General features: G+C 45.1%; 1 protein-coding gene across 1 annotated transcript; it reads right to left on the bottom strand.

Annotated features, from left to right (window-relative positions):
- Positions 1-6,779: 6,779 nt before the first annotated feature.
- mRpL44 (mitochondrial ribosomal protein L44) lies at positions 6,780-8,071 on the bottom strand. The gene has a single exon (XM_065435453.2). The coding sequence runs from the start codon at positions 7,932-7,934 to the stop codon at positions 6,912-6,914; it is 1,023 nt and encodes a 340-aa protein (XP_065291525.2). The 5' UTR covers positions 7,935-8,071; the 3' UTR covers positions 6,780-6,911.
- Between the last annotated feature and the right edge of the window lie 6,032 nt (positions 8,072-14,103).

Here is a 14,103-nt window from a genome sequence, read left to right as displayed (position 1 = left end):
TGAATATGATCTAAAAAGCATGCACTGCAGTCAGTATCATGGAAAACTTCAAATGAAATAAAATTTTGAATATGGCAATTTTATTAAAATGAAGGTTTGTTGTATTTATATACTTAGGCCAGTTTGCTTGTTTTCTTTCAGACACCAAAAATAACTATTTATACTTAAGCATGAAAAAGAAATTCTATACCATGGTCCCAAAATTACCCTCCTTTTAGTGTATTCAGGTTGATATTAAGTGCTGAGTTTTTTAATAAAGTACATACAGGCGACTTATGTAATTCATACTCTTTGGAACCAGAGATTTTTCTTTGAATAATATGAAGTATGATAAAATGTGGTAAAAAAATGTGAATTCTACGAATGTATATCTCCAGGAAACAACGTGTTTGAGTGACCAACGCACTGGCCACCACTGGTACCATGAAAAAGAGAAGTGTGTGACGGCATGCATATCGGACATTAAAGCTATGAACTTAGTGATGCCTACTTGCACCAGCACCTACACAAATGCAAAACAGCTATAATACCAAACATGGCATGCTTTGACTACTCGAGCTAATGAATTCTCTTCATCGAGAGTTTTTGGCTACATTGATCATCCCTGAGAAGCCAAAAGTTCGAATAAAGTGATTTCCAGATGCACAAAAACGGCTCCAAATAAAAATGTTTGATTTCGACTTGCCAATGGCATAAATTATCCGAGTTTAAATTATATCCATTACTTACAAGTAATAAAACCAGAGAAAAAAATTTGAATAGCAGAGTTTTGAGATAAAAATTCCAGTGTAGTGGCCTCGCACCAAAAGTGATGAGATGTTAAGTAAAGCAATTGGGCAGGTACTGTCTGCAGTTAAATAGCCTACATACATGCTGCACAGCATGCCATTATATTAACAGGCTTTCTGCACCGTCTGGCAAGAACATTCCGGGCAAGTTCGGACTACACTCTCGCATTCTTTATTAAGCTTTATTAAGTTTAAATGAGTATACAATAGTCTGGCTAGGTAATGATTTCGTTACTGGTATAGTGAGCCTATTGAAGCTGCATCTGGTACCTTTATTGGTACCAGATGCAGCTTGGGACCCTGCATCATGAGAACATAGTTATGAGACGAGTATTAATGGGTAGTAAGGGTTGAGTTCTGGCCTTGTTGGTTGAACATATTTTCCTATGCTTAGCAGAGAAATCTGAGGTGGAAGAGACAGAAGTCTAGACACGCGCAAGCATTGGTAAGCTAGAAAAGACGCAAAAGACTGGTGGGGACTTGGCGTTGAGGCTCGGCAACCAGCCCTATGTATGTCCTAAACTTTGATGAAATTTTCTTAGATCTTGTTAATTAGTTTAAAGACGGATTACATTAAATTATTCCAAAAGATACAAGGACTGAACATGTCAAGTGCCAAAATTTTCACTGAGCCACAACAGCCCAAATATGAAAAAGATACTATGAAATCTGTGACTTCGCACTCATCTACCGGCACTGGCGCATTGTGCGAAATTGGAAAATGATACTTCGACCTTCTTTTCATTCTAATATTAACGAAAATAGAGTTAAGAGATGATACTTTATCAACCTGTACTGGTTTAGTGTTTCTTTTTAGTGTTCCTTTAACATTAAATGTGTGTGCTGCCATACAAACATGGCAACAAGAAAAAAATTGGCAGTGGCTCAGCTCGGCTATGACAGGATATACGTAGCAAAAGCTAAGGCATAGCAAGGTTAGCCTTGGTTAATCTTGATTGCAAGTCCAGGTTAGTCTGGTTGTCTAGCTATGTTGCAGCGTTTAGCCACTCGTTCGGCGTGCTGTTCATCTGTTTCCTGGGCGTTTCGTTTCCTCTTCATCTCATTCCAATGTTGATTCCAGGCCTCCTCCTGCTTATCAGAATTGTTGCCGTCCATACTGCCGCCTCAACTGTGGTTGCGGCGCACGCGAGCTCTCCTTTTCAATCCTCCGACATGTTATCAGGCATGCAACGCAGCTGGCGAGGTGAGCGGAGGCGAGCGCAACGACGAGGATCGCGGTGTGACGTCACACCAAACGGCGGAGACGAAAGGGTGCGGTGCTGTGCAGCAGCAGAACACCTGTGGCTCGGTGCTACTAGTGACGCATGCGCAGTAGTGACTAGGGAGCGAGAGAGAGAGAAATATCCACGGCGGGCGAGGCGCACATTGTGATGTCATGGGCCTCGGAGCACCGCCACGGCGAAATCGCAAGTTAGCGGCCAGTAAAGCATTCGCTTTAAAACAACTTGCACATAAAAACGCATGGTGCCCGTCAGTCATTTGGACAGTTACAACATACGGAAACCCAGCAGTGAAGCACCACACGTTTTTTTTTGTCAGCCACTTATCTGCACCTGGAAGAAAGCACCAGGAATCGGAATATTGTTGGCATTGCAAGAGGCTGCAGGCACGGCACGGCATGGCTATTGCTAGGAGTATACTAAATTTTGTCACCTCATGTGTCTCTCTATGAAGCTTAACTGACAGAACAATAGTTGTATGGCCTTGTAAGGTGAGTTGGCAGACCCGTCTATCTTGCTTCAAGGTACTCTTGCATATGACATCTATACATATATTGAGTGAACAAACTGTAAACACAAGCTTTACCTGCTTAACTCTCTCTGCCCTTTCACAGCCTCCCCTCATTCTCTTTTCGCTTTCCCTTTCACTTTTTACCTCACTGTTGAGTAGTGGGCCAGAGTTGGGATCCGCTGGCCAACCCATCTTTCTTTCCTGCTTACCATTGCCCATTCAGTGTATAAGAGGAAGGCGAGAAAGAAGCTGCAGAAAGATTACTTGAAAAACCCTTCCCTACCAATAACTTTCCATCTAGTTGTGAAGCTTATCAAAGGTCAAGGCCTTGCTGTTTCAAAGGCATATGCCAAATTTCATAGTGATAAGGCGCACCTCATTTTCCAGCATCAGTGTTAGCGATAACCTTGGCTGCCGAGATTTCTCCTAAAATGTATGCTGAAGTACTTGCCCAATAACATATATGGCAGATCTGGAGCTGAAAAAATCAGTGGTCCTAATTGAAAAATAATTGCTCATCAGTGTAATCGTGGTTAACGTGCCATGATTGAATTGCGGCATCCCATGTTTGCAAAGCATTCAAGACAAGCTTTATGCTGTCCCTTTAACACGCATTTTAGAGCACACATCTTTGTTATAGCTTGTGCTTAGCACAGACTTGTAGCAGGATATCATGAGCCTATGCTATGTACAGTGCTCATGGAATGAAACGCGTCAATTTAGGGCTAACTATCACGCATACTTTAGTTTTCACCGGCTGCAGTTCTTGTCACAATGACGCAATTTTGGCGAGGTCACTTAGATCGGAGTCCACGTCACCTTTGGTGACCCGATTCCTAGCGACATGACATGGTACTCTCGAGTACTTTGCACACATGCAGGGTTCTACTAAAGGCTCTCCGTCGCGTTCCATTCCGTGAGTACTGTACACTGTAGCATGAAGACCTCCAGGGATCTTCAATTACCCCTATTCTAGGCTAGCTGATTCCACGCTATGCCTGCAAATTTCCCAGTTTCATTGCCCCATCTAATTTTGAACTTCACTTACCTTCCCTTGGCACCCATTCTGTAGCTCTAACAGACCACCGGTTATCTTCCCTACGCATTGCATGGCCTCCTCAGCTCCATTTTTCTCTCTTGGTGTCAACCATATCAGCTACACTCATTTGCTATCTGACACACTTTATTAATGATTTAGTTTATATAGCAAACTTGGAACAGCAAAGATTGACAGGCAATGCATTGCTTTTATAGATTATAATGACTCTTTGTATGACTGCCGTTTTTGATTGGGTCATTCCACGCCAAATAAACTAGCATTGTTTTTTTTTTTATGTGACAGGTACAGTTGAAAAAAATTCCACATGTTTATTGAAGTCCAAAACCAATTTTCTCCATTTATTTCTTCCCCCAAAACTTTCGAGCATTTGCAAAAATTTATTGTTCCTGCTTAGGGGAGCCAGGAGGCGTCAATCAGCAATTTTTTTCAAGGGCACATTGTATGATCCAGTTGTTCAAATGGTGTGTATGGCAAAACAATGTAGTGATGTGACTGCCAAAATAAGCAATACTTCGAATATTTGACCACTTTGAGTGCTTTTGGCACCAGCAAGAGCCGGTAAACTTGCAAAGGTTGAATTTTGTCTCCCAACGTAGGAAAACTTGGAAGGTGCAAAATAAATATAGCATGGTAGTCGGGTTAGCATAGTATAGCAAAAAAATATTTGAAGCTTTGAAGGTTCAGCAGATCGCTGAAAGCAAACTTTGTGTTCAAGGTAAGAAAATGTGCTTTGGTGGTTGGGCTAAAAATATTTGTGCTACATCACCAGATAGCTCTAAATGCCTCCTTGAATGAATGAATGTGTATTGTTTAGTGGCGCAAGGGCCAAGTATGGCCAAAGAGCGCCATGACTGATAATGTTGTGTTAAGCGCTGATTTGTGAGTTGCGATGGTGGGATGTAACATGGCTGTAAAGTGGCCTAAAATCAGGAAGTGTCATGGAAGCGTAAAATAGTATATAGCGTAAAATTATGATAGTGATACATGTAGTTGTCTGTGGATATAGTACGCGTCATAAGTGATCGTGAAGCTAAAATACAAGAATATGGAAATACCACCTAAGCCTCCGGAAGGCCTTTGAGCCCAAAGGCTGGGAGGCAGGTGCTTTCTTTTAGTGCAGTTATCGCAGCAGAAACCTCAGTTAAGAGGCCGTGCTACGGATTTCCTGGTGAAATGACATGAAAACTATGTACGTCTTTTAAAAATGCGAACAAGGATTGATATTTAAAGAGCGGTTCCATACCTATGATCATTAGAGGATGAAGGGGAATTTGTTGACGGTGTGGTAATGGAAAATGCTTTTTCCTATTAGCGTCTAATTCAGTTCATTGCAGCAGGATGTGTATATGCCTCCTTTGCAAATGAGAAATTACAAGAAGGTATATATTAAGTGTGAAATTTTTTTTTAATGTTCGTACGTGGCTCATGTAGACAGCATAAATACATGAAGTCTTGCAGTCTAGCAAGGAGAGATTGTTAATAAAATGGACCCGAGAAACTAATCAACGAACTGTGACTGGCTTCTTTCTTTATTAATACGAAAACAAGCGACGCAGCGTCGACACATTCTTTCCATGAATGCAAAAAGTGGATGTCAACCACATCTAAGGACATCATCCTGAACAGGGCACATGAATTTTAAAGCCGAGAATGTTCAGCTAGGCTGTCAAACAGCGATAATGCACAACACCAGAAACCTTTGCTCATGCAAGATTTCTGTTGCAATTATGAAGACGTCTTCTACTTGCATAGTCTTACGACAGTCTTTGGGTTCCACAGAACAGGGCACATAGTGTCCCGATTTTTGTATATCGAACTGCATTACATGTTGCAATGCAGATTGATATGTCGCACTGTATTGCAATGCAACATCTCTTTTCAGATGCTTTGCGTGAACGATATCTGCGCTCTTTCTGGATTTGCTGGCTATTTAAGTGCAAATGTTTCTTTTTATAAACTGCATGAAACGTGCCATTTAAATCTGCAGGATTCCCTGAATTATTTAACACGTGGTTATCTTCCGTGTGCAATGGCTGTATGGTTCACCGGGCACACACCAAACACAAGGGGCGTAGTGCTAGTGTGTGCCTCTTTTGGCAGCAAAATGCATACCATGACCCCATTTCTTTTTCATCTGCATTGCAGACAAAGCCAAATTTCTAGTCATCCTAGGCCAGCAAAGGCGCACATGAAATAAAAGCCGATGGCGACACAAAAATTCAGAGAATAATTTTTCGCGTTTAAAAACCTTTCTGCAACTTCTCACATGAATAGGAGACATGTAGAGGTATCTAATGATATATCACATATATATTTAAGCCGACCACCAAAGCTACTTTTCTGACCTTGAACATGAAGCTTTATGCAAAATATTTTTTTTTGTTTTTTGTTTTTTCAGGCGATGTGCTCAACCTTCAAGGATTCAAGTATTCTTTGGCTATACATTGTCAACTGGGCTACCATTCTAAGTTTAATTTGTAGCTTCTGGGTTTTCCTGCATTCCAAGAAAAAAATTCGGACTTCACAATTTTATTGGCTTTTGCCAGTGACAAAAGCACTCAAGTGTTCGAATATTTGAAATAGTGGTTATTTTGGCAGTCGTATCACTTCACTGTCTTCCCATATGCGCCAATTGAATGTCTGGATCATACAATGCGCCTATGAAAAAAATTGTTGATTGGTGCGTTCTGCCTCAGCTGAGCAAGAATAAATTTTCACCAATGTGCTAGAAACTCTTGGGGAAGAAAAATAAACGTGGAGAATGAGTTTTGAACTTCAACAAACATGGAAAAATTCCTTTACAATTGGAAAACTCTCAGCAGAAGGTTTGAAGACCAACGAGTGTAACTTTCTTGCTAACAATATTTTTCGTAAAGGTTGGCAGATGTGAAAAATCATAAAATAAGCCATTAGGTTAATGAAATATTTGTACGTGGCATGTATGCATTCAGAGCAAGAGATTGGCTGTGGAGCTCTTGGCAAGCTAAAGTACATGCACAGCTTGGCGAGAGAACGAAGAAATTGTGAAAGGCGAGTAAATAGCATTGCGTCGCAGTTGGCAATAATATTTGTACTACTTCAAATTGAAAGATGGCCTTGGTGCCTGCTCGTCAAGGTTTGACATTACCGACTGCTAGCTAACTTCTGATGGGGCGCATACGTACAAAGCAAGATCACAGTCAATTCTAAACGAAGTGCTTCTGGTGTATTTATTGAACAGAATGCAAGTCGTACACAATGCCAGGCAAACTTGCATGCTGAAATATATACACTACACGATTCGTATTATTTTTCCCCCACACAACGATGCGTTAGTGCGTTGCCGCTGCAGTTGAGCTCTGCTGCGCAGTTCGGTCGTGTCTCAACGTAAGATTTTTTCCGCACATGGGCAAGGCATTTCTATCGTGCGACAAACCAAAGAAACGGCGGAGTGCGTCTCGAGCTGCCATTTCTTTGGCTATGGTCAGCGTTTCGCCGACGCTGCAGCCCAGAAACTGCTTGTCAGAGTAAAGCCCAACACAGAAACTGGCTTCAAGAGTGTTCCTACCGGACTCCCAGAGCAACCTCGGTTCCGCGGGAGCCCTACCGGAATTTTGCAGCACGGCGGCCAGCCTCTCGTGAGGGTCGGGAATTTCCCACAGCTCGCACACATCCTTGCCTATCAGCTGCGTGAGCACAAAGTCCCGCACAAATAGCTGCGCCCGTTCTACTCCACAGTCTTTCAGCAATCCCCCAATTAAAGCCATGAGTACGTTGGCCAACGTGCTTTCCTCCGGGGGAAAGTCGGCGCACATGATCAAGTCCGCAGTGCCGATGCTACTCGAAACGTGCGACAGCACGGTGTCCGATAACAAATAGCGTTTTAAAGCATCAATGCCGTCCGGAGGTAGGCTGGGAAAAGTTTGACTAATGTAGTTTTGTGCGTAACTCTTGCTAAAGTCGTAACCAGCCGCAGATAGTTCGGTGTTCGGCGTTAAGCCTATGTCGGCGCCGGCGCTCTCCGATGGCATGCCTAGTTCTTCCCGCTGTTGCTTTTCCCGTTCCAGGTAAGATGCTTGCACAAAGGCGATTCGAAGCGTGCCGTCGGCCCAGCTTTCGCCCAGGCGCCTGGCGAAGGCATACATTTCCGCGTCGTAGTTCCATTCTAGACGAGCGGAGCGATGACGCAGGGGCTCCGGGCCTGCCCTTTTTCGACGAGCTTTCATCTCCATTAGCACAGCTGGGAGTGATCGCTTGTACCCGCATACCTGAGTAAACCTAGGCGCGGCTTGCGATCGCAGAAGTGGCAGAGCGCAAGGCGCAGTCCTCAATATGAAACGTGTCATGCACTCCATTTTCGCGCAAACTTCGAACTCTATCTATATGAATTAAGCACACGCTATGCACCGAAATCTCATTGGCCTCATCGGCCCCGCACTGGCCTCATCCAACAAGAGCGGAGACATGGCGGAGAGCCCAGCAGCGCTGGCCCAGCGGCCGAATTGACTGTAGCGCACCAAGCGGATGGGATTAACACCTGCAGCACACTTCCGATTTCGGTTTTGGGCGCGCGCGTTGGGAACACGGGTGGAACGCGTACGGCGCGTTCTTTTTTCTTTGTTTTTTCTCCCCTGCTATTCAATTGCGTGCAATCATGGCACAAATAATTTACAAGCCTCCGTCGAATCTGTGTCACGTGCAATTTCGTAAAGTTGATGCAAGACGCCTTGTAAAAACGAAGAAATTTTTATTTTGCTCTCGTTCCGGGCTATTTGTGCATTCATCCAACGTTGTGGGGCCAGGCACACTCTAAAAAATATTTACACCCTTTGGGGCTTATCTTGTCGCACAACGATAATCGTCATCTGTCTTGCCCGAGTTTCCTTTCTTGAAAGCTCGGCGCTCGCTACTTTCCTTTCGAGAAGCTGCGTCACACTGATAACGCGCATGCCGTTCGTGACTGGGAAGTACCGGGCTACGTCCAAATATATAGATACGTCCAAAAGGGTGTAAATATTTCTAAGAGTGTAGAATTATTGTACACTCTTAAAACTGTTGCACCCTTTGCGGTGTAAATTTGTCCCACAACAATAATCGTCATCTGCCTTGCTTGCGTTTCCTTTCCTGAAAACTCGGCACTCGCTACTTTCCTGTCGAGAATGCTGCGTCACACACTCTATGGCAGCGGGGGCTGAATGCTCCGCGGGCGCTTTATGTGCGCGGGCGTCTGTTAGCGAGCGTTATCGTGGGCCTCTGAGATGGCAACAGACGCCATGGTAATCTCGAAGGCCGCAGCACGTGATCTAGGTTGCAGACGTCCGCCACAAGCGGCGCTCGTTGCCTTTTCGAGGACAAAAACGTACCGAGCCAGAATAGACTTTGAACAGGTAGAAATAACTAAACGGAGGCTATCTGATTGGTGGACAATATCAACGCAGAAGTAAAGGAGTAAATACATAGGTATGCATGCATATAGAACGATTAAAGGCTAGGTGGCGCGCGTCGCCGCCGCCCGATTCAAAGGGTTGAGCCACAATCATCCATCCATCCATCCGGAGGAGAGAAAAGGGAGAGGGCCAGGAACCGAGTTTACGGACAACGCGGCTGGCATCTAGTAAAGGAGGCATTGGGGCGGCATTACGAACAAAAGCAATTCGACTTTACATACATGGTGTAGAAAATACCCAGCACATCCCCAACAATACCATAAAATATGAAGAAAACAATTGATGTCCAAGCATTCCCCCATTCCCGGGCATTATTTCCTGCAATTTAACAGCACAAATACACGGGCGACTGCGCGTTTCCAAAACAACTTGGCCTCAACCGACACGATGGTACTGTACGTACTGGTACAGAGTTCGCCACAACACAAGCACTCATCCTGCAGAACATGCATGACCGATATATATGGCACGTCATCGATTATTATTCTTGTAACATTGATCAAGGCTGAATCGACTGAATCTTTCCAAGAGAAACATACGTATACGTGTTCTGTGGAGAAGCGCCAAGAACCACTTACCGTCGGGACGAGACACATCGACGGGGTTGGGGTCCATCAGAAGATTCACCGAAATATGTCGATCGCAAACTCTTCAAGGGGCCTCTGACGTTCCGGGATGAACGTCTACGGTGGTGACAACGATTCCGTCCCCAATCTGTACGGCGCGCGCGTCGCACGTTCCACGGCAAGGCTCCCGCCCGTCGTCGTTATAAGGCATATGGAGCAACGGCCGCGCTGTCGTATCGCAACGTGTTTCAATAAACCATCATCTATCACCAGTTTTGACACAGCTGGGACACATACGCTGATACGTACGATTTTGCCTTATGCTTAAAGGGCCCCTCACCAGGTCTGGCCATTTTGAGCTGACAAGCGCAGAGCATACAATGAGCGCTAACGATCGTGTTGGCAAAGAATTGCATCGCTACGCGCCGCGAAAAGGTATGAAATTTCAATGCGAACGTCGTTTCCCCTTTCACTCGCGGCGACCGCGCTCCAAGCCGGACGGCTTGAGAGATGAGCAAGGGAGATGTACGTGCTTCCACTTCGTCTGCAGGCTCCCCTAAAGTCCCTTTATAATTTGAAAGTACCGCCACTCTTTGAACTGCGCCGCCGCCGCGCGACCTCCTCGCCCCTTGCGTGTCCCCCCCGCGGCAATCAGTTTTGCCCCCGTTTTTCTGCATGACGATTGGTCTCCCTGCCGTTGCCCTTGGAAACGCGCGGATCTTGAGTTTTGCTTGTGTTTTTCTTTTTCGTTCGCGCCATTTTCCTCCTGAGCACGGCTGGCTCGGTGCTTTAGCTTGGCGTAGCGAACGTTGTGCACAGTGTTTCTGGTCTTTGTGCTAGCGCTATGCCGGGCTGTTGCGCATATAACTGCAGCAAGAAGCCTGAAGATGGTTATACCGTTTTTATGATACCACAACGAAAGCGTAACGGCTTGCGTAGGAAGCAGTGGCTGCATGACATAGGCCGAAGCAACTTTGTTCTGACAAAGAACAGCGTTGTTTGCGAGCTGAGGAGTCTTTCTTATAACTCTTAGCAAAGCATCCCGTAATGCTGCATTTTTTTTATTATTCTTCCGGCCTGCTCACCAGCGTTTTTGTTGCGGTTGTCCTCAATATACTTAATATTCTGGGGTGGCTCCATCACTTCGCACGTCGCTAACTGTTGTTATCCTGGGGCTCTATTCTGGACACGCATGGCGGCTGCACGGCCGCCATTATCCGCCATGTTTACTCTCTGATTGGCTGTCGAGAGGTCACGTGTTTTGAAATTTGTGCCGGGAAGCGGAAGTTTTGCGAAATGTCATTTTGCGTTTTCATCAAGATGACGAAACGTGACGTGGAGCTGCAAATTTTATGGACTAATACATTTGTTTGCTCCTTGGCAGATATATGGTGATGTTAGCGCTTCAAAAAGAATGTGAGCGGTAGCGTGCAAAAGCCAGTGCAATGCATCTGCAATTGCGCGAATATGTGGTGGCGATTCAAGATATGCGCCATGCCAGCTTGCTGATTGGCTGAAGGAATATCTCGTAGGGAGCGTCACAGGAAGGGCTGTTTCGTAAACGTCATTTTGACGATGCGTGACGTTGCGCAGGGTCGCCATTGCTGAGATTTTCCGCCATAATTTTTGCTGCGGCGAGCCGCGCGAATTATGCTACAGTGTACTAGATAGGGGCAGTGTGTTCAGACGGCGCAGCGCGCCACGCACCGCTTTGAAGCCGGGAGCGTAGACAGGTCCCGGATGTATGCGGCGGCGCTGCAGTCGCACGGGCTGTACGGACGCGTTCTCCGTGTGTTGCGTTCTGGGGTGTTGCGGCCAGTTGCAGCGTGCTTGCTATATATGTGCTTGCTCTGAAGGGCTCTGAAGGAATTTCTCGAGTTTCTGTCTTGTTGGGAGTCACATGCAAAAGGAGTTCCATTTGTTGGGTGTGTTGGTAGACTGACTTGGAAAGCATATTTAGCGCCAGCGAACAAGGACAGAAGGGAGACGACACCACAATGCGCTAACTTTAACTTGATTGTCAGGAAACACCCCCCTATTTAACTGTGCATGGGTTAAATAGGTGGGTGTTTCCTGAATATCAAGTTATTGAAGTTAGCGCATTGTGGTGTCATCTCTTTTCTGTCCTTGTTCGCTGGCGCTAAATATGCTTTCCATTGCAAAAGGACTTTGCGGCTTGAGCCAGTCTACGGCAGATGTGCTCCATGTGACATTGTGCAGCACTTTGGCTCTGTTAGAACACTTGGAAGGAGAGGGTTTTAAATACCTATTGACATCTAGACTAAGCCAATAAAAGTTGGAGAACTTCTTGTGAGGTAGTCGTGCGGTTCCAACGATCACCCAACGCAGTCTCAATTTTTGATTGCTGTGAATTGCCCTTTTATATCTTGGCGAAGGCACTGCAAACAGGGAACACAGAGGTCAGTAAATATTTGGTATCGCTACTTCCCTCACCTGACAATTCTGAATAGGAAGGGGACGTTGCGTCACAATTGACGAGTTAGTTGAAGCTGGAAATCTGACGCTGGTAGAGCAAAGGCTAAACAATACTCCGGCAGAGCACCGGGCTTATGTGGAGGAAAGGAGCGATGACCGCCTCATCCATTATATATGGCAGCGTACGTCGCACAGAAATTTTTTATTCGCAAGAAATGTGAGGACTACCGCTCTCTTGTTCTACAGAACTCTAGTGTCAGTAGCAGTCTCAAAATTCACGAAATTTGTGACAGGGGAGGATTGCTGTATCCGTCCAAGTTGCTTTTCAAAGCATTAAAGAAACTTGAGGAAATATAATTACAACCTTCTTCCGCAAAGAGGAGCTTTGTAGCGACAGCATAGTGGATGTCATGATTCTAGCGAAAGCTTTAAATTTGGCTAAGCCATATATGCTGCAAATTACATGCTGATGATTTCACATCAGCAGTTGTGCGTTTTTATGTCCTAACAAGGCTGCACTTTTCCGTAAAAAGTGTTAATCAGTGAAGAGAAGCATGACGAAAAAAGAAATTGCACTTTAAAGTTAGCTATATTGTTCTTAGCAGGCTGGTGCAACAAATGTATGCTTACCCTTCTTTGTCTTTTTCATCTGAATGCGCAACTTTTTCTGGTGCATTCAAAAAGCTAATTTGGTTAATATAATTAAAAATGAATTAAGTAATTTATTTGCGCATATTAATTCCGCTGTAGGTCTCCATTGTTTGGGTAGGAATGTACTTGCACTGTTTTTGTGTGTTTTGGCATACTGTGTGTAGTTTTGTAGAGATGCCTTTTACTTAGCGTCTTTCCTAGCTGTTTTATTCCTTCCATTTAAATGTAGGATGTCGGTGTGTCTCATACTCGCACATGGGCCTGACGTTCAGGAACACGTCATGATGTAAATAAAAAAAAATCACGAATAAACTTATGTAGTTATGGGGTGCTCGCGAAACAGAACGAGTGACAAATGTTTATCGGGAAAGAAGGTAAATGCCAAGCAGGGAAGCTCTTTGGCTTTGGGCTATGTACGTGCATGTTGTTTTGCTTTCTCTTCTAGAACAGCGGCTGAGGAACTAAACGCTTGACGTTGGGTCGCGGATGCCGCGACCGCTTCTTTATGAATCCGAACCGCAAAAGAAAATGTGTGCACCTGGAATCCGAGTTGGTTTAAATCAATTCGATGTCCTTTACTACGGCGTTATTTGCAGCCAACTTTTCCGTTCGAGTAATTTCTGGTTACGTGGCAACGTGGCTCAGAACAAATTTAACGGCTTTACGCCATTACTTCTGCGTCTGCAAAACCTTTGCTGTCAGGTTAATAAATGCGTCTAATGGGCGTTGAGATGCGCTAGGAGTGCACATACAATTCATCTCTTATATGTAGTGAGTTTCGGGGATGCATCTTAACATCCGCCGAGCATTTGCACGTCTATTTGATTGCAACAGAAAACGATTATCAAAATATCAGCGTGCAGCGCTGGCACTGCGCCGTACGTTCCGTACAGCCCATGTTCCTACAGCGCCATCTCGTGCTATCTACATGAAGCGCCTCAGCGGCGGGCGCCTCCTGAACACACTGCCCCTATCTAGGGGCGCTATTCTGGACATTCCGCCATTTTCTTCGATGCGTGACGTAGGCGCGACGCAAACAAAATGGCGCTGGTGGCCCGGTTTTGCTTACGTAACGTGACGCCAACTTGACGTTTCGCCTAAGAAACTGAAATGAAGGCACTGAATGTAGCGTTATCGGTAAAGCAAAACAGTTTTCCTCCGCAGTAAAAATAAAGCAGCTATCTCAAAGCGTATGATTATTCTGTCGAAAACGCTTCTCGCTTCCGTCGTCTGCTGCGTACAAGCCGTCGTCTGCTTCAGTAGCTCGGATGCGTGTCCCTGGAAAATGGAATGAGTCATCGCATGTTGGCGCCAACGCGCTTGTTTTCTTTCTTGAGACAACATACGCGACCTACCAGTGGTGATGCGCGCACGTTCTAGGCCACGTTATCGCTATTTCGTGAAACGTAAGTGACTCAGCCCGA

The sequence above is a fragment of the Dermacentor albipictus genome, chromosome 1 (assembly GCF_038994185.2).
Source record: "Dermacentor albipictus isolate Rhodes 1998 colony chromosome 1, USDA_Dalb.pri_finalv2, whole genome shotgun sequence".
In the NCBI taxonomy this organism is placed as follows: Eukaryota; Metazoa; Arthropoda; class Arachnida; order Ixodida; family Ixodidae; genus Dermacentor; species Dermacentor albipictus.
This window is presented reverse-complemented; position numbering and strand designations above follow the sequence as displayed.

Coding starts and splice junctions, on each gene's coding strand:
- mRpL44 (XM_065435453.2), bottom strand. CDS start 7,934: ATGGAGTGCATGACACGTTTCATATTGAGGACTGCGCCTTGCGCTCTG.